We start from the raw sequence: 25,656 nt of genomic DNA, 5'->3' as shown, positions 1-25,656 counted from the left end.
CTGAAGTTGAAGTTGAAGTTGAAGGTGAAAAGTGAAGAAATCTAAATGCGGTTAAAGTTGAATTTTTGTGTTGCCATTTATTGTAAGTATTTGGGTGTGTAAAGAGGAGGAGCACTACAATTTCAGCCCACTTTTTTTTTTTCATTATTCTTCTTTATTATTTAAATCAATCTTCAATCTCGTACCCATTCAATACGTTCTATTATTATTTACTTTTTTGTATACTTCTCTAGTACTCACTCTCTGCTTGCTTTCTCTCAACTGTATTCTTTTCATTAGTTGTATTGATTTTTGCTTGACTTAACCCAACTTTGATTTGATAGGGCGGGTTCTTACATTCGGGATAAAACCTAGTCTCAGTTCACAACTACAAATGTTTGAGAATTACAGCAAGTAAAATCTATTTAGATCTTTACAGAATTATTTCTTACTGTTTGTTACACTTTTTGTTCTGTTCTGTTGTATTGTATTGTATTGTGTTGTATTGCGGATAGATAGATAAATACCCGAAAATATTTCAATCACAATACCAAATCAAATAAGAAGAACGATTAAACTCAGCCCAGTATACCAGTATCAGCCAGCTAAGAACTAAAAAAAAACAAAAAGCAAATCGTGTGTGTGGTTCACATTCTATTGTCTACATTATGAGCACACAATCAAGTAATAGATTATAACGATAGATACTTAGTAAAAATATTATAAGCATAGAAACAATTTAAAATACTAAAACAATCAACGGAAAACCATGGCAATTGGCAATGAACTGGAAAATCCACAATGAAATGTACATTGTGCAGGAGAGACGCGTAAATTACATTACACACGTCTTAACACAAACTTACAAATTTTCTTCTTTTTGACACAGACGCACGCATATTACATAGTTATTTTTTTTTTCTTCTCTTCTCCTAATTCCGTTTTCCATGACGCACACGTCTCTCTCTCTCTCTCTTGGGGGGAATTCTCACAAATGCACGCCCACAATTATAAACCCAGCCTACCTACTATCTATCCATCCATTAAACCCTAACTTTACCTATTCAAGTAAAAAAAAGGTCAAAATGCTTCTTGCGTTACCCAATGGAATTATCGATATTTTATATCTTTTTCAATCATTCCACGTCTGATTCCTCCGAGAAAGAACTAACACCATATGTACAACTCAGCCCTGTTTTTTTTTTTTCATTCACTTTCTTTCCAACCAATCAGATGTCGTGTACCATCAACATCATCAGATCATGGGGATTATAAAAGAGAAAAGAAAAGAAGAAAAAAAGATGTCCATACTGCAACTAATTACAACAGTAACTAAATATAGAAATACAAATTGTCTCACTAATGATATTTAAAGAAGTCATTGTATCAGCAGTTTTTCTTCTTCGCTAAGTAACTTGCTCTATATTTTTAGTTTTTTAATTCATTGCTAAATTCTTGAATTGCCGCCTGTGTCCTAAGGCGGGTTTATTAAGTGTGCAAGCGCACACACAGCTACTAACCAGGTAGTAACAACATTCAACAATATATTTTTCATTAACATACAACACACTAACATTTATTCTATTAATTGAATCGATATCTCCATACTTCTGTAGTGTATGATTTGTTTGGCTATGTTGCTCGAGGCTGAGTCTAGAACCTTTTTTTTTTTCTTGATCTTTTTAATCAATCCTTGTTTCAAGACGCGTCGCAAAATCATTGACAAATTTCATGTTCCTCTCCTCCTCTCCCCACATACACACGCATCACTGTGATACATAATTTCATCTCGATGCATATACCAAACATTGCATGCATATTAATGTCAATCATCACCTCCAACTATCTATCACCATATGGGTACATTGATGATTATCGGCAATCAAAATCAAAAGGAAATTGTCATGACGTCACAAGAAAGAACTTAGATCAACATTACCAAAATCAACTTTATATATCGAATAGGACCCAACTTAATATAGATGAAACTGATCTGTTATACAAAAGAAATCCACAAAATCAATGACAATGTGCTTTTTGAGAGTTCTTTCTCTGGTGAAAAAAAAAAAAATTTTGACAACCTTAACTGTTTGCACGTGACCTGTGTCCTTTACATTATAAATTATACCAATTGGTAAATAAGAAAGAGTAGGCTAGAACTACAAACGTCTTCCATTTAGTTTCAATCGATTACCAGAAATCTATATCTGACTTGAAGTAATTTGTTTGAAGCGGGGAATGAAATATGACAAGAAGTAGTAAGGAAGATGATGAGAGCCTGCCGTATTTCAAAACTCTTTTGAGTAAACTAATAGTATTTCAGAGTGTATTTCAATCTATTTGTAAGTATAAGAACTAACACATAACTAGAGTTAGTTCGTATTATAATTCATCCTATTCGTTTTAAAATGGTTTTCAGTTCTAATGTCTCTGCTATGATAACACGCATACACACACACACAACCAACAATAAATATATACATGGATTTTTTCAACTGTGTTTGATGTATATGAAAGGATTATTTACCTCTTGCAGTTCTTCACCCTGTTTTATGAACAATGAAATTTATCCTTTTCCATCGATTAAATTGCTAAAAATTAAACAATAGTAAGTTGTTTTTTTTTTCTTAACTCTTCTCTTCCCCGAAACACGTTGTCTTTATTATGACTAAATTATCGTCGTCCAAGAAATTAAGAAAACTAATTTTGTTTGATTTATTTTAGATTTCGATAGATTTTCAAAGTTTCGTAATGGAAAACAACAGAGATTTGATTCTCGGTTATAGAAAACTGAACATTAAATCTAAAAACTCTCCTTTTGCTTGCATTTATACCTAAATGTGTATTACACAGTAGTAATAACTACATGATGGGTATTGTTCATAAAAGAAAATTGTAGTGGGTGGAGGGGAGAGTATTTTTTTAATTATTTATATCTATCTAAATTCATAATATGGCCAAAGTGTGAATATGAAAATTACTAAAAAAACTCAATTCTCGAAATAAATTACTAAATATTTAGAATAGACTAAAAGAACGTATTTATACTAGTTAATGTTGATGCTTACTGTTTATTAGTAAGTGAAATAATTATAGAATGAAAATGAGTACGTAGAAGAAAATTTTTGCAATCCGAGATTCGAAATTGCTCCTGTTGGAACTAATAGAAAGATTGGCTTAATTATCTATTTTCGATGCATTTCGATTTTTTTGGTCCACAATAAATACTTGTTCAGCCTCGAATTCCAATCACTAACTATACTATTAATAGATATACACATCAAACACACAGTGTAAATATCCCAATTAATTATTATATCTTGGAAGTTTTATCGGGATCGTCAAATTATGGTTAATTACGATAACCCCGAAATCCCCCAAAAAAAAACAACCTACTTTTCAATTTTGTGTAACTCTTCGTAAGTCCTATTGTTTGTTTATTTATTGGTGGTGGATTGTGGTGTAATTAAGTATATTCTAACCCCTAAGAATACTATACACATGTATATATATATATATATATATATGCTAGTTATTCCCCTGCCAGAGTTATGAATAATTCTGCAAGTGTAATAAACACAACTGCAACTTCAACTCGTTTATTTCAAAATTTGGTCTAGTTTATTTGTTGGACCTTTTTTTTTCTAGTATTCTGTTCCCATTCGTTTAAACACTCATATATATATATATATATCTGGATATCTTCTTCGACAATGGAGAAACTAATCCAATCTACCATATCATTATTCATATCATTATCCCTAAAAATTTCAACTAAATCTTATAAATCAATAATTAGTATACTATTCATAATTTCTCTACTATCAATAATATTAACCACAACGATAACAGTATATCATGATCCAGAGAGAATTATCACCACCACCACAACAACCACCAGTGCTTCTAAGAGTGTATTCACTGCATCATCACCAAAACAACAGGATAAATTACAACAAGAAATAGATCAACATCAATCAGATAATAGCCATGAACAGCAAGGTAAACGTATAATCATTTTCCCTAATAATTTCCCCTTGATTAAGAATGATCAATTGGTTAAATATTATATTGATACTATGAATCAAGCATTACAACCGCATGATTTAATTTATCGAAATTGTTTTGAGTATAAAATTCCTCAATTAAGTTATTCATCTCAAAAAATTGATGTATTTAGTGATGGTGGTGGTGGTGACCAATCAGGGATTAAATGTCGGAAATTATCATCTCAAGTTAATGTCAAAGTAAGTCCTGCAATTAATAAAAATGGTAATATGAGACAAATCTTAACTCGATTCATGCAAGATGATGGACTTTATTTTCAAGAATTCTTACCATTTTTCCCCAATCTAAAAGAACAATTACAATCCGCAGATGATGATATTATTAATAAACATTGGTATCAATTTATTGGATCAACGGTATGGTTACAACAATATGGAGTTCATTTAATGATATCAAGAATCATATATACTGAAGTAGATCAAGGATTACCGATAATTTCATTAGCTTATCTACAATTATTTGATAGAAATTGGAATGAATTAAATGATGTTGAATTGATTATTCCTGATTATGAAACAACAACAACAACGACCACTCAATCAAAATATAAATATAAATCGATTATTTATCCTTATTTTGCCCCTATTCCAATATATCATAATGTTAAACAATTAAATACTGGGAAATTTTTTGGTGTTGAAGATCCAAGAATTATGTTAATAACAAATGAATTTGGATTTGAAGAACCAATTATAATTTATAATTCTCATCATAGGAAAATCCTGAATATTGATTATGAGAATGGAGGTGATAATCAAGGTAAAATAAATTTTAAAAATTATCGTTCATTATTTATTGGTTGGTTATGGAAAACCCAAATTGGTAAATTTAATCTTGAACAATTACCATCAGAACATACTCTTGATAATCATAAAGCCAACAAGAATGATGCAAATAATAATGATTATAGTAAGAATGAATATATTAAGATTAAAGAATTAACTCGACCTAATAATCAACGTAATTTATTAGAGAAAAATTGGTCATTATTTTTAAATCATCAAGAAAAATTAAATCATGGTTATCATTCATTTATTTATTTTATTTATCAATTCAAAGATTTAAAAATTTTGAAATGTCCATTGAGTAGTAGTACCACCAAGAAAAATAATGATGGTGATGATAGATTTGATAGTGGTTGTCAATGGGAATATCAAATTAATGATGATGATAATTTTGGTTCGGGATATTTACATGGTGGTACAGAATTGATCAATGTTAATGAATTATTAGATAATTATTTATCAAAATCATCTACTTCAACCTCAATTAATGGTAAACAGCTAACAAATTCAATTAAAGATCGATTACCATTAAATCGTCAAATATGGATTGGGTTTGCTAGAGCAGCAATGAGACATTGTGGTTGTTCAGAAACCATGTATCGACCAAATATGGTAATATTAGTAAAAGATGATGTCCCTACTAACACCAATATTGCTTCGGGCAAGTCAAACTATCGATTAACGCATGTGTCATCATTTATGGATTTAGGAATTGAAGTATTACCATGGTGGGAAGATAAAGGATTATGTGAGGGGAAAAATGTGGTTATACCTAATGGGATATCAAGTTGGACAATTGAAAATGAATCAAACAACCTAGAATCAGAGTCATCAACTATCACATCAAATAATTTGGTAGATTATTTGACAATAACGATTACTCGACGTGATACAACAATTGATCTTGTATATATAAAAGGGTTATTGAATGCATTATTATTAAACCCTGACAATAACAACAGCAATAATGATGTTGATGATACTGAGGAGGGATCAAGCATTTTTAAAAGCTCAGTGTTATTTAATGTTGATTTAGTGAAAGATTATCTGAGTACTACTACTACTACTACTACTAAAAATGTTAATAAAAATCTTGATTGTGCTTTACAATATTCTCATAAATATTGTCAAATATATGGAGAGAAATTGAAAATAGAAGATGAATTTAACAATAAAGGGAAAGATAAGGGTAAAGATAAATCCAATTGATTGAGAGTGAGGGGTTGTTAAAAGGGTAGGCGTGTGTGTGTGTGTGAATTGCTAATTGAATTTTGCCCCTCTCCCCCCTTAATTATTATACTTTGATTATTTAGATTAAATTTGATTGGCAGCTTTACTCTTTGGTGGTTGTTAATTAGTTGATTATCAACCTCCTCCAAGATAAGAATTCCTTAAAGTAGTTAATCTTTTGTATTTTCATTGTTAATTTCTTCGAATACAATGACACATTCAGAACAACACTGATAAACTTCTATTGTTATCGTTGTTGGTTAGTATAGAATATACCAATTAAATCCACGTTTCATTGCTAATCCCTTTTTGAATTTATTAATAAATTATACTACAGATAGTTATTATTATTAAAAAATCAATCTTTATTAAATTTCACATTACATTTTTACATAAATAAATTGAAACCAAAATTAAAAAAAAAAAAACCAAAATTAAATGCACTTATTAATATATCCCAAAAAGATTCCCATCATTAGCCTTGTTCGCTTATTTATTTCAAGTTAGTGAAATCAGTTTCACCATCTCTAGTACCATCACAAATAGCATTAGCACCACAAGTACAACTTGATTTATTTCTTTTTCCACAAGCACAAGCATCATTTGATGATGGAACAACATTTTCTACTGAAGCTTTAGAACAATTACATTTTAAAGCTGGTTGTTTACCACATGAACAAGTGGATTTTTGAGCACAGACACATTGAGCAGCAGAACAAGCCATTGTTGAATATTAAGTTATTAGTAGTAGTAGTAGATGAGTTTTTGGAATATGAAGATAATAGTTTAAGAAAAAACTTTTCTAATAATGAATAAAAAAGAAGAAAGGAAAGAAAATAAAATTTGTGGGAAATGGAAAGGGAAATTTAATTAGATATTTATATTAATTTGATAAAGTTGTTGTTGCAATCTCTTTGTGAGTTGAATTGAGTTGAATTGTTGTTGTTGTTGTCGTTTGCAACTTTCATTTCCGCCTCTCTTTTTGATTTTCTGTTTTTGTGTAATAAGATCATTTATTTTTTCTTCTTTTTCCTGACAAATTTTAACCAATCATATTTCATTTATTTGTCATGCTTACGGTTTGTCACGTGATGCAATGATGAGGGTTATGTAATACTTAATTACTCTCATAATAATTACTCATTACTAATAGAGGAGGCAATTATCTAACTAGAAGGTTCTAATGTTGAAACTCTTTCTTTCTTTCTTTCTTTCTTTTTGCACCCAATTAGTGATATCTATTTGTATACATTATTATTTTACAATTTTAATTTTGATCAGCCGTGAAATATTTTTTTTATTTCAACGAATAAGAAGTCATATATTAGTGATATTACTAACTTACTTGAAAAACTACAATGATTTCATTACTAATATTATATTATTACATTACTACCAACTGTTGATGTCTATTGACTACGTAGTTATGTTTTCCTCCTTATTTTCTTGTCAATTTCTTCCATCTTTCTCTAAATGGACCTAAATCAGTAGTTGAATTTTCTGTTAAATCTTTTGATAAATCTTTTGTTGGTTCACCAGTTAAATCTTTAGTCACCGTCATATCAAGAGACATCACCACATCTCCATCTTCATCTCCATTTTGATCATTGCTTTGGCTGGTAGTTTTTTTACCTCGTATTTTAGAAATTGCTTCATCATAAATTTGACTAAATGATTTTGAATTATCTTGAGTTTCAGTATGATTATCATTATTACTTCCTCCAGTTGAAAAAAATCTTGTTGAATTATTAGATTGTTGATTATCTGGAGTTTTCTTATAGGAATGATCCAAAAATACATTTTCCCTATCATCATCATCATCAACAACAACAGCAGTAGCAGCAGCAGAAGTATTGTTATTATTTGTATTTTTAGTATTTATTGATCGTCTCTTCTTTTCACTCGATCTTGGAGTTGATTGAATTGATCTCTTATTATTGTTATTGCTGTTCTTATCTTTAAAATCAATAGTATTCAATTCAGGCACTGGTAATGCTGCAAGATCATCTGAACTATCACCATTATTGTTATTAGTGTCACTATTATCAATTACAACTCCATGATTATCAGAATCTAATTGTGGTGGGGGATTAATATGATCATCTTCATCATCAGATAAATTTGATTTATTACTTAATAAACTATTCACTGATGATCCACTTAATCGAGAATATTTAGGAGTATTAGGAAATCTTTGAAGTCCTTGTTGCTGATCATTATCTGATTGGAAATTTAATGATTCTCTTTGTTGTTGTTGTTGCTTCTTCATGGGTGATGAAGATGACATATATTTTGGAGTTTCACTTCCTATCTCGGATTGTAAAACTGGTGGTTCCGGTAATATGGGTGACGAATTAAGTATACTTTCAATTCTACTAGTTCTTGTTGAACGTATAGGTGTTTTCAATTTCTTTGGTGATATTGACACTCGATGATAAGTATCTAACGATTGTCTAATGGTATGTATTTTAATTGGTGAATCTCTAGATTGTAGTCGTTGATGTTGATTTTGATAATGACGACTGTGAGGCAGTGATGTGACAGCTCGGGTCTCTGCAGATAATGCTGGTGGTTCCAATGTTATGCTATCTGTCAATTTTGTGTTTTCTCGAGCTAGTCCACCAGTGAAATTAGTTGTCTGCATTCTCTTTGGTGGTGATAATTGTATTGATTTCATCGATGGTTTAGTATGCTCTGTTGACCATGTAGGGGTATTCCCATCAGCAACTAATCGTCGAAGATTTGGTTTTTTAAATGCTATTTCTGGCTCCTCTTTTTCATCATTATCTATATCATTATTCTCGTCATTGTTAGCCTGATTGACTTTATTACTCCCACGACTATCCTCATACCTCCCCTTTTGTTTATTTTTTTCAATTTCATTCAATAATAAGAAATTATTTTGTGGATTCACCTCATTAATTGGTTCAACATAACTATCTAATTCAACATTAGCTGATTGTTCGAAAAAATGTTTCCAAAACCCAGTATTTTCCCAAACTTTCCAACTTTGAAATGCATATTCTTGTATCATAGGCTTAATCTTATCATTAATCACGGTATTTGCTCGAGAGATATTTTTATCAATTTCTTGAAGAACAAATGTAGTATCTTGATCTAATTGTTCTAATATTTGTCTTGCTGGTAAATTAGATTCAGGTAATGTTGCATCAATAGCAGATTTCCTCCGTGATGAAGTTGGTGCAATTGAATATCTCTTCATATTTGATGCAGCAGAAAGTTGGTTAATGTTGATATGATGATGTTGTTGTTGTTTTCTGATTTGTTGTGGTTTTTCTTTTTTGCGTGTAGGTGTGTGTGCGTTAATTTTCTTCAAAAGCGTGTGTCTTTTCTCATATGCAGTCCGCCATTCAAAAATTGTGCAAAGTACGGGAAAAGATTCCACCTCCACTTACCACCACTAACCATTTACCACCAAAAACTTCTGGTCGTGGTAGAAAAAAAAAAAGAGACCAAAATCAAAGCAATACCACCAGCATCCCTTAAACACACTGTTATATACATTGATATGGGAAATATAATGTCAGTTTCATTTGCTCCAGAATGTACACCAGCTAAAAATGCTTATGATGATTGTTTTAATAAATGGTACACAGAGAAATTTTTAAAAGGTAAATCAATGGAAAATGAATGTACAGAATTTTGGGATACCTATATTACTTGTATAAATGCAAATTTGGCAAAACAAGGGATCAAACCAATGTTAGATAAAGCTAGAGAAGATCAACCTTTTGATCATCAAGAAATTAAAGAAAGTTTGAATAATGAAAAGAAATGAGCTTAGTAGGGTTTGGAAAGAGCAAGAGGGGTCATGTTTAATTGAAAGGACAAATTTTTGAACTTTGTTGTTACAATGAGGTTAAGTCTATATTTATTAAAAATAAAGAAGGGTAGGTGTTAGAAATCTGTAAATGTCTTGTAAATATATTTATAATTTAAAGCATAAAAATATTGAAAATTTGTGAAGTGGATCGACAGAGTTCTAGTCCCAGTAGTCTCTCTCAACAAATTTCTTTTAAACTGTATACAAGAATGGATTAAGATAAGAGATTTGTTATTTATACTGAAGGTATTTCCATAATATTTTGCTTGTGGAGAGTAGCTGGAAAGTTATATTTTGTATATGATCTGATTGTTACAATATTTTTCAGCTTTACCTTGTCTTTCTTTGAAACAGAATACTTATTGTTTGTGAGACTTGTTTCAACCATTTTTAATTAGCTCTCCCCAGATGTATTTACAATACTAGAGGTTTCACTGTTGCATTGTAAGCAAAACCATGGGATGAAAAAAAAAAATCTGTGGCAAATAAAAGTATACAAACAAAACAAAAAAAAAAACGATCATCTACAAATATTCAAAACATAATTATATAGTTTTCCCTTTAATCTAACTATACGATAATGTTGGTTGAAGAAGTACCCAAATCGACAAATGCCAAGACATCTACTATTTATTTTAGTTCATCAATCAATTTAACTGCTCGACTGTTGGGTAAGTCCACCAACACGGGTGAATCAACCTCAAATTCTAACAAGGGAAGAGCCAAAGTCAATTATAATTTAACTCAATTAATGAATGCACAAACCCAATCCAATGAACCAACAAACACAGGACCTTTAAAATCATCACAACAAATTCAATTAGAAAGATTAGTTTCGAAAAGACTTGTTGAATTAAATCAAGAAACATCAACTAAAGGATTTGAATTACCGAAAAATTTTGTTTATACTAGTATTCATTCCACTGGTGGTGGCGATAATACTACTAAACCATCACATAAATCAAGATTAGGTAATACTCCAGCGACGAAAAAAATATTGGCAGCAAGAAGAAATTTAAATCTGTATTTTGAAGAAGAACGAAATTTGATTTCTGTTAATACTATCCTTGGAATAAATTATCAATTTGTTGATTTTACTGATATTGACAATAATAAATCTGCCACAGCAACTGCTAGTACCAAAAGAAGAAAATTGGAAAGTGTTAAACCAAAAATTAGACTTTGTTGTATTTGTGGTGATAAATCAAATTATCTGAGATGTCTGTCTTGTGGACTTTATTATTGTAGTGTGAAATGTAATAATTTACATCAAGAACTGAGATGTGCATAACAGAGAAATTTTTATTAATATAAGGGCTTGAACTCAAAGGTGAATGTAAATTTTTGAGGTACTTTTCTTTACTTTACTTTATTTTAAAGCAAAGAACTTATCACTATTATTAAATTATTAGAAATTTCCATTATTTTTTCCTTTAAATTAAAATTAAAGTAAAATAAAAGGAAAACCATCTGGTTTTTTTTTTTTGGTTGCCTGGTTGTTTGTTTGTTTGTTTGTTTGTTTTCAATTTGTTCAATTTACTATTGATGCTTATATTAATCATCATTGTATTATATTGTCTATCGTTTGCTCAAGAATATAAAACTGATAATGAACCAGCACAAGATTATAAGAAAATAGTACAATTTTCTAATTTGGCTGCAGTTGCCTATTGTGTGGGTAGAGGGTTATCTAAAGGACGGTTAGGAGATAAAGGTTCAGGTTGTCATTTATCTGCTTGTAAGAATGACATTCTTAAAGATGTTGAAATTGTGAAAATATTTGATTTTAGTACACTTAATGAAGTTGGTACAGGATATTATGCTTTAGATAAGAAAAGAAAAACCATAATATTAGTATTTAGAGGATCAGTTTCAAGACGTGATTGGGCCACTGATATTGATTTCATCCCTACTAAATACAGACCCATTGTTCAAGATGATAACTTTGAATGTGAAGTATTTATTCAACAAGAATGTATTAATTGTAAAGTTCATCGAGGATTTTATAATTTTTTAAAAGATAATTCCGGTGCAATTATAAGTCTTGGAATCAAATTTAAAAAAATTTATCCGGATTATCAATTTTTAATTATTGGTCATTCATTAGGAGCAGCTTTCACTACTTTAAGTGGGATTGAATTTCAATTATTAGGTTATGATCCATTAGTTGTCACTTATGGTGGACCAAAAGTTGGAAATCAAGAATTTGCCGATTTCACCGATAGATTATTTGATACAGAAGAAGTTGCGAATTGTATTACAATGAAGAATGATTTTTCACGAGGATTTATTAGAGTGGTTCATAAACATGATATAATACCTTTCTTGCCACCAATGTTTACTCATGCAGGATATGAATATTTCATTGATAAAAAACAATTACCTCATGAAGAATGTGATATAGATAGGCGAGGGATGGAGTATTCTGGATTGTTGTGGAAAAGAAGTTCAGGAATACGACCATCGACGTTTTGGCCCGATAGTTTGGGGAAATACGAACATACACATTATTTTAGAAGAATCACAAGTTGTAGAGATGAAGATTAGGTTTGGTACAATGCTGTTTCTTTTGTTTGTAGTATTAGTAGAATAAAAAAATTTAGATGTATTTGTGGATTTAAAAGGGAAATTATGAAAAAGAAAAAAATATCAAACAAAAAATTGAAGCATTTGATGCAAAAAAAACACTCTCTTGCGGGGAATCGAACCCCGATCACGCGCGTGACAAGCGCGTATTCTGACCGTTAAACTACAAGAGAACTCCAACTGAGCTAATCAGCTGATTTGTTGAAAAATAATTTCTTGGCTTTTATAAGTGAGTGATTTATAATTGTTATCAAATGAGATAACAAAATCTAAAAATTGTTATCTATGGATCAAGTATAATTTACTAACGTTTGCAGAGTCACAACCATACCTAAGCAAGGTTAATGCTCATTTAGTGTTGCCAATCGATTAAATTCGTTATCAGAAAAACTTAGCATAGCAGGGTTCAGAAATAATAATTGGCACAGTTTATTGTACTCTTTGGTTGTCTGTAAATTACTATGCAATGGGATGCCGGATACATCCGAGTCTCCTTCTTTGTTCTTTACACTGCTGTAGTTTTGATATTCCAGAAGAAAAGACCCCTTGAGTTCCATACATTATCACTTTTATCAAATCAATAGAGAGGGTTATCAAGTTAAAAAAAAAAACTTAAAGCCAGATCCTACCCCTCTTACTTTGGATCTTAGATATCAAGAAAAAGAAATAATACTATCACTAAATCATGGTTTGATTAACTGTGAGAGAATCTTCAGCAAAGAATATGTGTACATAGATAGATATGTATGTATATTTGGTCTAATAGCAACAAACGTTTGATTGTATGAAAAGTCCAGCGATTTAAATAATTCGTAAAGATAAAGTGCTAGAAAATTAGTTCAAGATAACAACAATAGATTAAATTTTTGGATAAATATTTTTAATGAAATTTGATGGAATTTAGTGTGTTTGATTTCTATATTTTTGTACGTTAATCTGGAAGATAAGAGGGAAGGAAATAGGAAGAGTAAAATCTCTACATTAGGGAAACATTTACGAAGACCAATTTCCCCCCACCCCTACTCTCCCCACAGTAGTTGTCTATCACTTTTATTCGTGTTAGGAAACCGCATTGCTACAATCTAAACTATATCCATTCAATTCATTTCTAAATCCTTAATTAACACTTTTCGGATAATTTCAGCGATAATTTCTTGACCAAAAAATTGCTTTCAATCGTCTTCCTCCCCCTATTTCTTGCAATTAAACTTTACAAATATCAGCTAATATCAGCTGGTGGTATATTACGTTGTCACGGCGTTTTCAGTTTCCTTGAAAAAAAAAATAATCAATGTCTATTGGAGTATTCATGAATCCTCCTCATATTCTTCTATACATTCCAAACAATATGCAAGTGTAAGGTTTGGGTAATGACGGGACGGAAAATACTTACGAAAAAAGAAAAAAGGGGATTGACGCACGCACGCCACGATCATATTGTGTTAAATGACCCAGAGTAGTGTACTATGTTCAATAGCCTCAAGAAAAAAGTTCTTTTTTTTTTCTTGTTATAGTGTGTGCGTGTAAAGTTAGACAATATACTTACTTTTTTTGTCACACAAAAAAAAATTTTCTCTCTATCAATTTTGGGGGTCGTGTGCTATTTCCCCAAAAAAAAATCTCAAATTTTTTTGCTTGTTAAAGATTTTTCCAATTTTCAGGTCCCACTCATAAAACTGCCATCTTATTATTTTATTTTATTTTTTAAACTTTTTTCCTGCCCGCCCCCCCCCCTTTGTTGCAAAAAAAAAAATAAATAGATAGATATATCTGGATTGCAAACAAAAAAAATAAACACACCTATTTCTATTAACAAATACTTGTATGTTTATCAAATACTCTCAAATATAGACTGTTTCATAGTTTTCTTAATATCCAAATGTATGTTATTGTCTATTGCATATTTAAGTCACACAAACAAAGAAAAACAACACAGCAATCTTAATAATGATACGACCTTTTTTTCTCTTTTTTATTACGTCATACATAAATTGGTAGCTTTTTGTGTTATTTTAATTTTCACGTCTACTCTACTACTACTACTACTACTGCTAAGAAGCTAGATTACTTTATTTAGTCAAACAATCTATTTCAACAATCAATCACTTCTTTTCAAAAAGATTTCTTTTTTTTTATTATTTCTTTTTTGGTTGTTCGAAACATGAATGTACTTCGCTAATTTCGTACTATTCGATTGTTAAAATTTTTTTTTTTTTAATTGGATTGGATTTCATATTTATATATATGGGGTTTTAGGACTATTCTAGTTATCAACAATTTAGTTTAAAGAAAGAACTCAAGAGAATTTTTAAAGATTTTCTTTTCACTTTCTTATTTTATTTTAAAATTCATATATCTTTCCCCATTTGTTTTTAAATAATCAAGATTATACTACAAAATGTGGAATAAAGAGAAAAGCAAAGAGGCAGAAAAAGGTGAAATTCGAGAAGATGAGTTATTCAACACCAAGGTAGATCGCCAGACATCGGCATCTTCCGAATCATCTTTAGTTCACGATAATTCTTCCGTTGATACTGACCACACACAAAGAAAACTTTATAACAGACATTTACAATTAATCGCTATTGGTGGTAGTATTGGTACTGGTCTTTTCGTCACTATTGGTACTACGGGGTTGACAGTGGGGGGACCTTTAGGTCTTCTTCTTTCATATTGTCTTTCGACTTTACTTACGTTATTGCTTACATCTGCTGTCGGGGAGATGGTTTCTTATATGCCGGTTGATTCTCCTTTCTTGAACATGGCCGGCCGTGTTATTGATCCAGCTTTCGAAGCAGCTGCATCTGTCAACTTTTGGGTGATGCAAAGTTTATATATCCCATTCGAAATCACTGCTGTCAATGGTATGATCCATTTTTGGCGTGATGATTATTCCCCAGCAATCACTTTTTGTATTCAAATTGCCATATATGCTGCAATTAACTTGTATGCCGTGCGTGTATTTGGTGAATGTGAATTTTGGTTTTCATTGGCTAAATTGATACTTTGTATTGGGTTGTTGTTTTTCACATTGGTCACAATGTGTGGGGGTAATCCTAAACATGATGCCTTTGGTTTCCGTAACTGGCATGCGGCTGGTGGTCCCATCGCCACGTTATATACCACTGGATCATTAGGTAGATTTCAAGGTTTCCTTGGTTCCTTCAGATGGAGTTCTTCATTCACATGTGTTGGGTCAGAATATCTTGGTATGACCGCTGGTGAATGTATTAACCCTCGTCACAACTTACCCATTGCATTCAGAACCGTGTTGTATAGATTGGTGTTGTTCTACATTGGCGGTGCCTTATCTGTTTCCATTTTAGTTGCCTACAACGATCCTAAGTATCTTGAGTTAACCTCAGACACATCTAATGCTGCATCATCGCCATACGTTGTGGCTATGCAGAACTTGGGAATCAACGTATTGCCGCACATTGTCAACGCCGTCATTCTCACATCAGCATTCTCAGCAGGGTGCCTGTACACTTATACTTCATCCCGTTGTTTGTACAATTTAGCTAAAAAAGGATTTGTGCCTAAATTTTTCAAAAAATGTACCAGTCATGGGGTTCCTGTATTTTGTGTTGGTCTTTCCATTTGTTTCTCATTATTATCTTTGATGCAATTAGGAAGTTCCGGTAGTAAAGTGTTGAACTATATGGTTAACTTGTGTACTGGTGCTCAAATCTTGAATTATGCATTTATGTCAATCACCTATATTGGGTTCTATCATGCATGTAAGGCGCAAAACATTGATCGTCATCAGTTTACCTACAGATCGTGGTTCCAACCGTATTCCATCTACTTTGTTTGCTTCATGTATTGGTGTCTTGTAGGGATCTTAGGTTACAATGTGTTTATGCCCGGAAAATGGTCCGTCGACACATTCTTATACAATTATATCATGGTTTTTGTTTCATTAGCAGTTTTCATTGCTTGGAAACTCTTTAGAAGAACTAAATTCATCAAACCAATAGATGCTGATTTGAGAACTGGGTTAGAAGAAATTGAAAGACACGAATATGAATATTATGAACAATTGGAACAATCGAGTAACAAGCCAGACAATAAATTCAAAAGTATTTTACATTGGATATTCTAAGGTCCATAAAAAAAAACATATAGCAAGAAAACAATTTTATTAGCATAAACCATTATTTAGATTTCAATATACTGTACATTATAATTAATCATTGATGATTGTTTTTTAGGGAAAAAGAATTGATAAAGCGTAGATAAGGAAAGTCACGTGACAATGCTTATATCCGAGCAAAACTTTATTGTGGCTTTCTTTTTTTTTTTTTTCTCAACTCCACATTCAATTGATCTATAATGAAGTAAGAATTCCTCTTTTTCTATTTTTATTACTAGAATCTTTTTAATTCATATAACTTTTATTCCAATGACGAGATACAGATTAACCTATCAATTGAAAAATATAGCATTAGAATTTGGTGAAAATGATGGGAAATATTTCATTCAATTGGGCCATTCATCAACCGGAAAAATTTTGAATTTATCCACTCTTCCCTCATATCTTACAGAGAGAAAAGTGATTATAATAGATTCAGTTAAATCAGGAACAGGAAGAACACCGGGGAAAGATATATACCTGGATATTCTTGATCCATTATTTAAAGAGCTTTCTATAGAACACGAATATCATGCCACTAAATCAGCAACATCAATCTCTGAATTAGCACTGAGTTTGAAAGATCATAAAGTCACAATAATATTCATTAGTGGAGATACTTCAATCAATGAGTTCATCAATTCATTAAACGACTCCGAAAAAGGTGAAATAGCGATTTTCCCAATACCTGGAGGAACAGGTAATAGTTTATCTCTTTCATTAAATATCACCAATCCATTAGATGCAATCATTAGATTATTTTCCGCAGGTACAACACTGCCATTGAATCTTTATGAAGTTGATTTCCCACAAGGATCACACTATTTGATAGCTAATGAATTAGGATCTCCAGTTCCTTCACATTTGAAATTTTTAGTTGTTTTATCATGGGGGTTCCATGCTTCTTTAGTGGCAGATAGTGATACTCCAGAATTAAGAAAACATGGCATTAAACGATTTCAACTTGCTGCTCATCAGAATTTAAGTCGTGACCAAAAATATGAAGGAGATTTTTATATCAATGATGTTGAATTGAATGGTCCATTTGCTTATTGGTTAGTGACAGCATCACAGAGGTTTGAACCCACATTTGAAATATCTCCCAAAGGTGATATTTTGAAAGATGAGTTATACGTGGTTACATTTAACACACAGAATACCCAATATTATATTATGGATATAATGAAAGAGGTCTATGATAAGGGAAGCCATATAAAGAATCCAAATGTGGTTTATAAGAAACTTGATAAAAATGATAAAATACAATTAAAAACGAAAAACTCCAAACCTTTGATTCAAAGAAGATTTTGCGTAGATGGTAGTATAATTGCATTACCTGAAACTGAGAGTCATGAAATTTATATACATGTTAAAGATAATTCTCAACATTCATGGAAGTTATATATAATACATTAAGATTAATTTTTATTTCCTATCATAATATAATACGGTCGTCACACACTAGCGTTGTGGTCTAGGAGGAAGATAACCAGATCTTGAATTGTTTGATGATTGATTGTAGTTTTGGTTGTTGTTGAATCTTTGGGTGTTGGATCGATATTGATTATATTGACTTTGTTGACTATAACGACCTTGTTGATTGTAGTTATTCCCCTGTTGATTATAACGACCTTGTTGATTATAATAACCCTGTTGATTATATGACCCTTGTCCGCCATATGGCTTTTGTTGACCATACGACAAATACTGACTATTTTGCAGTTGATGATCAGGATGATGTCCGTTAGTTAAGTACTGTAAATATGATCTATACCCACCTCTTCTCATAGAATAAGTCTTGTATAATTCTTTACCAGCAGGACCCTTGTTGATATAATCACTATTATCTAAAGTAGAATTAAATCTTCCACCATTTCTTCTATTATTGAACTTGTCCAATTGATATAGAAGATCATTCTTATCCGCAGTTGTCAATGCGGGCAATGGTGCTATATGTCCATTCAATATCATTGATTTACCCGTCTTGGTTTTAGGGAAATGATAAATAGCTTGGAAATAGTCACTATTATTGACATTGGGCATATAACCTTCATTCAAGGGAAAATTAAACACCCCTTCGGGATTGAACGTTCCCAATTTAAAAATTTTTCCAGAAAGTCCACTCTTTGCATATTTGAAAGTCACTTCATTTTCATTTTCTTTATATAATTTTTCTGAAAATTTGGAAAAATTCTTATTTGCTGGAGATATAAATAATTCTGCTTCCTTATTAGTATTTCTTGATTTTTCATCTGGAGTTAACAATTCATATTTTTTCTGTACCGCATCTAACAATCGTTTTTCATCAATAAATGGCAATAACGGTATACCTTGCCAACTCATTTTCTTCCCATTCATATCAATTTCAAATTCTTCAGGATAAAAATCAATAATTTCACTATCGGGATTCGACATCAAATCACGGAAAACTTGAGGTAAGGTATGTCCAGAAGCAGCTGGTAAAACAGACATCAATTGTTCAAATGGTCTAAATGGTTCACCTAATTTAAACTTTACACCTTCTGGGAATAACTCCTCTAGGTTAGTAAAATCTGCTGCAAAAGGAGCATAATGATAGGGGAAATACCAGTTCCAAGATGGACATCCTTGATAATAATATAATGCTACCCATGCAATCCCTTCAACATAATGTCTTACAACATCTCTTTTTGTTTGTTCGATTTCTTCATCAGATTGACAGTGAAATTTGGCTTCATAATAACGTTTATTGTATCCTGGTTCCCATAATTTAATATCATCACTTTGTGTCTGTTTGTCTTCTTCAGGTTCCAATTTTCTTTTGAGAGAGTTGTCGCTTTGAATTTCTTCCAATTCTGATTCTGAAGTAGTTGTTTCTGAATTAGCAGAAGAATCGGTAGCTATTTGATCTTGAACAACAGTGACTTGAGTCTTTTTGGAATCGATCAATTTTTTCAATTCGGCTGCAGCATCACTATTAGCCAAGTTGGCTTTAGTCAAAATAGCTCTATTTTGAACAATATCACTATTTGTTAAATTGGCGTATCCTTCCACATTTTGACCCAGCGTATCCATCAATGGCATATTGACATCGGCAGTTAGAGGTGCTTTATCTTTCCCTTTTGACACTTGCGACAGATAAACACGCTTAAGAGCTCGTTCCTGTTCTTGAGCCAACTTCCTTCTCTTATTGTTTTCTTCTCTTCTTTGTTCTGCAGCATGTTTATTTTTAAATATCTCGCTTTCCTTATAAGCCAAATTAGACATCAAAACTTCAACACTTTTCAAATTCAATTTCCCATCACATGTAACATAATCTTTTAAAATTGGCAAACTTCTTTTCCAACATTGTACAAGAGTGTCAATACCATTATCTCTAACATCTAAACTTGGTAAATGAGGCAAGAAATCGTTACCAGCAAAGAAACAAAGAAATACCCAATCATCAATTGCACGCTCTAATTCAAACGGGAAAGACATTCTCGGAGTGAATAATTCAACTTGAAGATATTCACGCAACACGTTGACATGTAACCATAAGAATGGTTTTTTATCTTCTTTTGCTACTGTATCACCATTGGAATTTGCATCGGCAATTTGATCTTTGATAGTAAACTTTTTATCTTGTGAGGCAAAAACATCTTCTCTTAAAACTCTAAAATGGGGTTCATGAGTTGCCAATCCTAAGAAAATCAAATCGGCATCCAATCCATAGATACAATGCTTGGTGTTTGGATCATATTGGGGATCGGATCTTTGCAGTCGAATAAAACTCATCAATTTATGTTCACCTTCACCAGGAACAGTTGCATCACTAATAATAACTTGTAAATTAGCCCAACCTGGATCAGAACTTAATTTATAAGCTACCCAATATCTTAAAGCTTCTGCTAATCTATCCATAAATGGAGTTCCTGGAGTAATGGCATTAGAATCCCATTGTTTTTTCCCCTTGATTGCATCATTAATAATTTCACCACGTAATTCTCTTTCTTGAACTTCAATTTCGAGTTGTTTTGCTTTCAATTCTGCATCTTTAGCAGCACGGAATCTTCTTGCTCTTTGTTGATTCATTTTCGCTCTTGGTGCGACCCCATCAACAGCAATCATTAAAACCTTTCTTGGCCTAGCCATCATGAGCACTCTATCAGTATATTTAAAAATATCTAAAAACATTTCATCTTCAGTTTCTGGTGGCTTTTTATGTTCAGGATGAGAACATGGATGAACAATACCATTCATATCTAAATACAAATTATCAATTTCTCCATTGGGGTTGGGGTTTTCATATTTGGCACCACCAATTTCATGGTCTTCTTCCTCTACTACTGGGGAAATAATTTTTGGATATTTTCGAGATAACCATCTAAATAAAGCTGGGACACCCATGTTGTTAGTTGGTTAGTTGATTATTTAGTGGTTAGATTAAAGAATAAGCAAGAGATGATGAGTTTCTCTAGTTTTTTTTTTTGCTTTGATGATGATGAGCTTCGGCAGTGTTGAAGTTTTTTTTTCTCTTCTTCTTCCTCCACTTACAGTGTGGTTTGAGGTCTATGCGCGCGCGCCTGCTCCCCTCTATGCAGTTATTGGATCGTTCTGGAAACCAACAATTTGGTCCGAGCTTGGTGGTGTAAAGAACCAATTGCTTAACCAGACAGCAAAGTACGAATAGACTATTTAGATATCTAGAACACTTGTAACAAATTCTTAATGCATATATTAGCCTAATTTTAGAGAATTAACTTTTACTAGAGAAACCGAAATCAGTATAAAGAATAAAAACATCACTTGCATTAAATAAAACTAACAATCATAATAAAAGTCATTTAGAATAGTCTACTATCTAAGAAATAAAAATAAAACCTAAACTTTATGTCCAACACTTTCTCTATTAACAGATTCACTTTCCATTAAATTTTCAACAAATTGATCTGTTGGCTTACCACTATCGAGTTCATATTGAATATGGTTGAAATCAGTATTACCTTGCTCGTCATGGGTGTATTTGATTTTGTGAATTTGAGAATGATCTGCAATAAGTCTATTACAATGTCTCAAGTTATACCAAGGTAATGTGAAAACTTCTTCAATTGATTCCAAACTACGACCTTTTAATTCTGGTAAGAAGAATGCGTAGACAAGACCAATAATCATGACTCCGACAAAGAAATAAAAGGCACCGTATGGATGCATGGCAAGCATCATTTTAGGTAATGCCTTAGAATTACCATATTGATTAGCAAAATGTAACACCATCACCAATGATTGTGCAAAAGAACGAATACCCAAGGGGAAGATTTCTGCACCAATAAGATATTGAACGGAATTGAAACCCATAGTCCAACCTGTACCAGACAAAAAGATAGCAGCCAATGCACCTTGAGCAGCTCTCTTTTTCGATCCACTTAAATCAACACCTTCTTCGGCAGCTTGTGGAACAATAGTCAAAAAGATAGCATAATATAAAATACATGTCATTTGTAAAGAAAGACCAGTGTATAAAGCTCTTTTTCTACCAATGACATCAATAAGGAAGAAAGCAGACAAATATGCCGAGATAAATTTAACCACCCCTAAAACAGCCGACATTTTCAAAGTCCCTGTACCAGTAACACCAATAAGTGAGAACAATTCTGAGGCATAAACAGTAACGGCATTGGCACCAGTCCATTGACCGATAATTTGACAACCACAAGAAATAACGAAAAATCTGTAAGCAATACTTTTGTTTGAAACCAAAGCCTTGAAATTTGATAATAAACTAGAATGATTAGTAGCTTCCTTCTCGGCAATCACTTGTTCATTGATATCACTAATTTCAGCAATAATGTATGGATGATCAGCAGGTAAACGTCTCAATTTAGACAAATTTTCAGCAGCTTTATCTGGTTTATTGGTTTTCAATAACCATCTGGGGGATTCAATACAAAATACAAATGACATAATGAAAATTAAACCTGAAAGTATTAATTTTGGTGCTAAAGTAATTCTCCATTGATTTTTATTAATGTGACCGTTTTTTTCTGCAGGAACATGTAATGCAACACCATAATTTGTGAAGTAGGAAATCATACTCCCTAAATAAACTGCCCCTGAGAAAATACATGTAGCTAAACCTCTAATGGGACTAGGGGCAACTTCAGATAAATAAACTGGACCAATAGAAGTAGTATGCCCGACAGCGAGTCCTTCAATAATTTTACCAGCATATAATTGACCAATGGAATTTGAAGTGATTTGTATAATAACACCAACAATCAATACCACACAAACAATTTGAAGAGCTCTAATTCTTCCAAAGAAATCCACTGTTTTCATAGCAATAAGTGCCCCACCAATAGAACCTAACATAACCATCAGAGTAATATTTGATTTCAAATTGGCCAATTGATCTTCTGTTTTAGTTTTATCAGCTAAACCAAATTGTTTTTTAAATGAACCCAATTTTGTATTCAGCCCTGAGTTACCTTCTTCAAGTCCTCTTGAAGCACCAAGTACTCCAAAGACAAAAATGGATAAATATAAAGTTAAATTGAAAATTTCTGGCGGATGATCACTAAGATCAACACTCCATCTGAATTTAGACTTTTTGGAAGGTTTCTCTTCATGTTCAATAGAAGCTGAAGGTGAAGAATTATACTTGTGTTCTAAAGAATCAACACTATATGTCTCTTGGTTTTTTTCTTGGATTGAACCTGTCATTTTTTAAAGAAGATCTAATATGTTTTCTTGGCAGGAGAAGAAAAGCTCTTGATAAAATAAAGTATACTAGACTAATATAATTATCTAAAAATAAAATATTCAATTGGAACCAAGGAAAATAAATTTCTTGGAAATAAGCTTGTTTATATAGTTGGGCAATTATCAAAATGTATCAATGTGTAATGTCTTACAATACATTGTTTTACAGCTTTTTTTTGTTTTATGTTTTAGTGAAGGCAAAAGCCTCCCCGGGAGGAAACAAGCAGATAGAGGAGGAGGGGACAAGAGGGAGGGGGAAGACAGTTTTTGAATACGATTAACATAATTAGTATCACAAACATAATGTAGAGATTAGTATTTCAATGAAAAAAGTTAAAACGTATGATAATCACTAAAATCATGACAAAGTTTTATACATAAAAGTGTGGGGTGAACGAAGAAAACTTAAAAAAAACGAAATATTCTCTATGACAACCTTAAAAAAAAAGTTGCAGTATTCGGAAACTTTTTTGGTAGAGCAAGCAAGCAAGTAAGTAAGTAAGTTGAGTATCAGAGCTAGTATTGCATGAAAGTGGGACTAGGCGTGGACGTGTTTATTGTTGTTGTTGTAACCAGATTGCAAAAATAAAACATGAGCAAACACAATATGCAGCAACGGCTAAATTAATTATGCAGGACATGTTAAAAATTACTTAATAAGCAACTAAAGGCAAAACAGGTAAAAAAAAAAATTTGGGGGATGGATGAATGTGTCATAAAATTTTTTCGACACTGATGGTATGAGATTTAACCAATTAAAATCGATTTAATATTAATAACCAGTGTTAAAATGAGCTTATCATAAAAAGTGACAAAACCGATCCAATATTAAACAGTGTCTTTTTCCCCCCCCTCCCCCAAAAAAGTTCCTCTCCCCTTCCCCCCTCGGAATAAAATAAAATGAAAAAAAATAAAAGTGGGGAAAATAAAAATAAAAATTCAGAATTTCCTTCACCGCTATCTTTCTTTCTTTCTTATAATAAATTTTTGACTGTAAAGCCACTGTCTATTTAAATCATCAACCAAGACAGGCTTACGTTATCTATCACTGTCAAGAAATTTAATTTTAAATATACAAACTGCCAAAAAATAAAATTTAATTCATTTAAATCGTGTTTTCTCTAACATAACAACAACAAGAAGAAGGTTTTTAATACGAATATTAAAAGAAAGCAGGGGATCGTTAGTTACTTGTTGTAGTAGCTTTTTACCCCAGACTTTCCCCATTCAAATACAATCGAAAAAACAAACGAGAGATCAAGTTTAATGGCATTGTTTTTTTTAAAAAAAAATCAGAAAATCTCTAATTTTCTTATTGTTGTTTATTTGAATACTACATAACTTAGTTTTGTTTTTTGTTGGGAATACAGAATTCATAACCATGTCTACATTCATTGTTGTTGTTGTTGTTGTTGGTTTAGTAAGAATTAAAATTTCTGATAGTCAATGAATGGGTGAAGTTTAATTCTTTTTTCCCCACTTCGGAACAATAAGGGAATAATTATAGAAAGCCACACATAAGCAAATATATGCAACTAAACTAAAAAAACAAAGTCAAATCGTGTATTTTACTACGGCATTAGTTTATTAATGTGATATTCGTTTTGTATTTGTCTTGAACAAGAACAATAACTATTGAAACTTCATTGATTATTACTTTCATTGATCTTTATTGGTCAATTTAGAATTTACAAGTACGACACAATGTATAATAATATACACGATCAGGCCATTATATTCATATTCATATTCATGATAAGAAACAAAAACGAAAACAACAAAGCTTCTCTCCACTTTAGTTGATAAAAAAGTTGTTAGTTTCCATTCCGTCTTTCATAATTTCCGCCCCACCCCACCCCACTCCAATCTCAAAGACACACTTTCTTTTTTTATTTTTTAATTAATGTACTAATGTGAATGGAGGGAATTAAATTCCACCGGTATAAGCGAAATGACGCAATAGTGAGAAAGAGGGGAGAGAGAGTAGAGTAACTCCGGGAGCAGCAAAATTGCACTAAGTAAAGTAAGTCACTGGTCAACAAAAATTAAAATAGAATTTTGATTAGCTCCGATCTGTACAGCGGGAAACTTTTCATAGTTCGAAAAAGTGGGGGAGGAGGAAAGAGAATAATGTGTGATGCCAAAATAAATATAGGTTAAACATGATCCTTCATTGTATAAAGTAAGGTTAACTCGGTTAACAATCATATTTATCTGTATACATAATCTAATTGCAAACTAAATGAATATGAATTTGAAAAAAAAGACGAAAACCACATGAAGTCATGATTATTCATGCTTTCTCTGTT

At 31.8% G+C, this 25,656-nt stretch overlaps 10 protein-coding genes and 1 non-coding gene across 11 annotated transcripts; 6 read left to right on the top strand and 5 right to left on the bottom strand. All coding sequences in view use genetic code 12, as the record gives it.

The window, feature by feature from the left end:
• Positions 1-3,692: 3,692 nt before the first annotated feature.
• BMT9 (Bmt9p) lies at positions 3,693-6,041 on the top strand (the record flags this gene model as incomplete). Its single annotated transcript, XM_717649.2, has 1 exon — positions 3,693-6,041. One exon carries the CDS (start codon positions 3,693-3,695, stop codon positions 6,039-6,041), a length of 2,349 nt encoding a protein of 782 aa, XP_722742.2.
• A 514-nt stretch (positions 6,042-6,555) lies between these two features.
• Positions 6,556-6,786, bottom strand: CRD2 (Crd2p; the record flags this gene model as incomplete). Its single annotated transcript, XM_019475359.1, has 1 exon — positions 6,556-6,786. One exon carries the CDS (start codon positions 6,784-6,786, stop codon positions 6,556-6,558), a length of 231 nt encoding a protein of 76 aa, XP_019330904.1.
• A 714-nt stretch (positions 6,787-7,500) lies between these two features.
• On the bottom strand, positions 7,501-9,285 carry ASK1 (Ask1p; the record flags this gene model as incomplete). The annotated part of the gene is made up of 1 exon (XM_717651.1): positions 7,501-9,285. One exon carries the CDS (start codon positions 9,283-9,285, stop codon positions 7,501-7,503), a length of 1,785 nt encoding a protein of 594 aa, XP_722744.1.
• Positions 9,286-9,318: 33 nt separating this feature from the next.
• Positions 9,319-9,861, top strand: CAALFM_C401140CA (uncharacterized protein; the record flags this gene model as incomplete). The annotated part of the gene is made up of 1 exon (XM_717652.1): positions 9,319-9,861. The coding sequence occupies one exon, from the start codon at positions 9,319-9,321 to the stop codon at positions 9,859-9,861; it is 543 nt and encodes a 180-aa protein (XP_722745.1).
• Positions 9,862-10,486: 625 nt separating this feature from the next.
• Positions 10,487-11,197, top strand: CAALFM_C401130CA (uncharacterized protein; the record flags this gene model as incomplete). Its single annotated transcript, XM_717653.1, has 1 exon — positions 10,487-11,197. One exon carries the CDS (start codon positions 10,487-10,489, stop codon positions 11,195-11,197), a length of 711 nt encoding a protein of 236 aa, XP_722746.1.
• Positions 11,198-11,451: 254 nt separating this feature from the next.
• CAALFM_C401120CA (putative lipase) lies at positions 11,452-12,453 on the top strand (the record flags this gene model as incomplete). Its single annotated transcript, XM_717654.2, has 1 exon — positions 11,452-12,453. The coding sequence occupies one exon, from the start codon at positions 11,452-11,454 to the stop codon at positions 12,451-12,453; it is 1,002 nt and encodes a 333-aa protein (XP_722747.2).
• A 140-nt stretch (positions 12,454-12,593) lies between these two features.
• Positions 12,594-12,665, bottom strand: tD(GUC)6. The gene has a single exon. It is a non-coding gene; the product is annotated as a tRNA-Asp (tRNA).
• A 2,225-nt stretch (positions 12,666-14,890) lies between these two features.
• Positions 14,891-16,597, top strand: AGP2 (Agp2p; the record flags this gene model as incomplete). Its single annotated transcript, XM_717655.2, has 1 exon — positions 14,891-16,597. One exon carries the CDS (start codon positions 14,891-14,893, stop codon positions 16,595-16,597), a length of 1,707 nt encoding a protein of 568 aa, XP_722748.1.
• A 300-nt stretch (positions 16,598-16,897) lies between these two features.
• On the top strand, positions 16,898-18,043 carry CAALFM_C401090CA (uncharacterized protein; the record flags this gene model as incomplete). Its single annotated transcript, XM_717656.2, has 1 exon — positions 16,898-18,043. The coding sequence occupies one exon, from the start codon at positions 16,898-16,900 to the stop codon at positions 18,041-18,043; it is 1,146 nt and encodes a 381-aa protein (XP_722749.1).
• Positions 18,044-18,088: 45 nt separating this feature from the next.
• On the bottom strand, positions 18,089-20,995 carry RAT1 (ssRNA exonuclease; the record flags this gene model as incomplete). The annotated part of the gene is made up of 1 exon (XM_717657.2): positions 18,089-20,995. The coding sequence occupies one exon, from the start codon at positions 20,993-20,995 to the stop codon at positions 18,089-18,091; it is 2,907 nt and encodes a 968-aa protein (XP_722750.2).
• A 474-nt stretch (positions 20,996-21,469) lies between these two features.
• On the bottom strand, positions 21,470-23,308 carry HGT17 (Hgt17p; the record flags this gene model as incomplete). Its single annotated transcript, XM_717658.2, has 1 exon — positions 21,470-23,308. The coding sequence occupies one exon, from the start codon at positions 23,306-23,308 to the stop codon at positions 21,470-21,472; it is 1,839 nt and encodes a 612-aa protein (XP_722751.2).
• Positions 23,309-25,656: the final 2,348 nt, after the last annotated feature.

The sequence above is a fragment of the Candida albicans genome, chromosome 4, assembly GCF_000182965.3.
Source record: "Candida albicans SC5314 chromosome 4, complete sequence".
NCBI lineage: Eukaryota > Fungi > Ascomycota > Pichiomycetes > Serinales > Debaryomycetaceae > Candida > Candida albicans.
The sequence above is the reverse complement of the archived record's forward strand: the minus strand, read 5'-3'. Positions and strand labels throughout refer to the sequence as shown.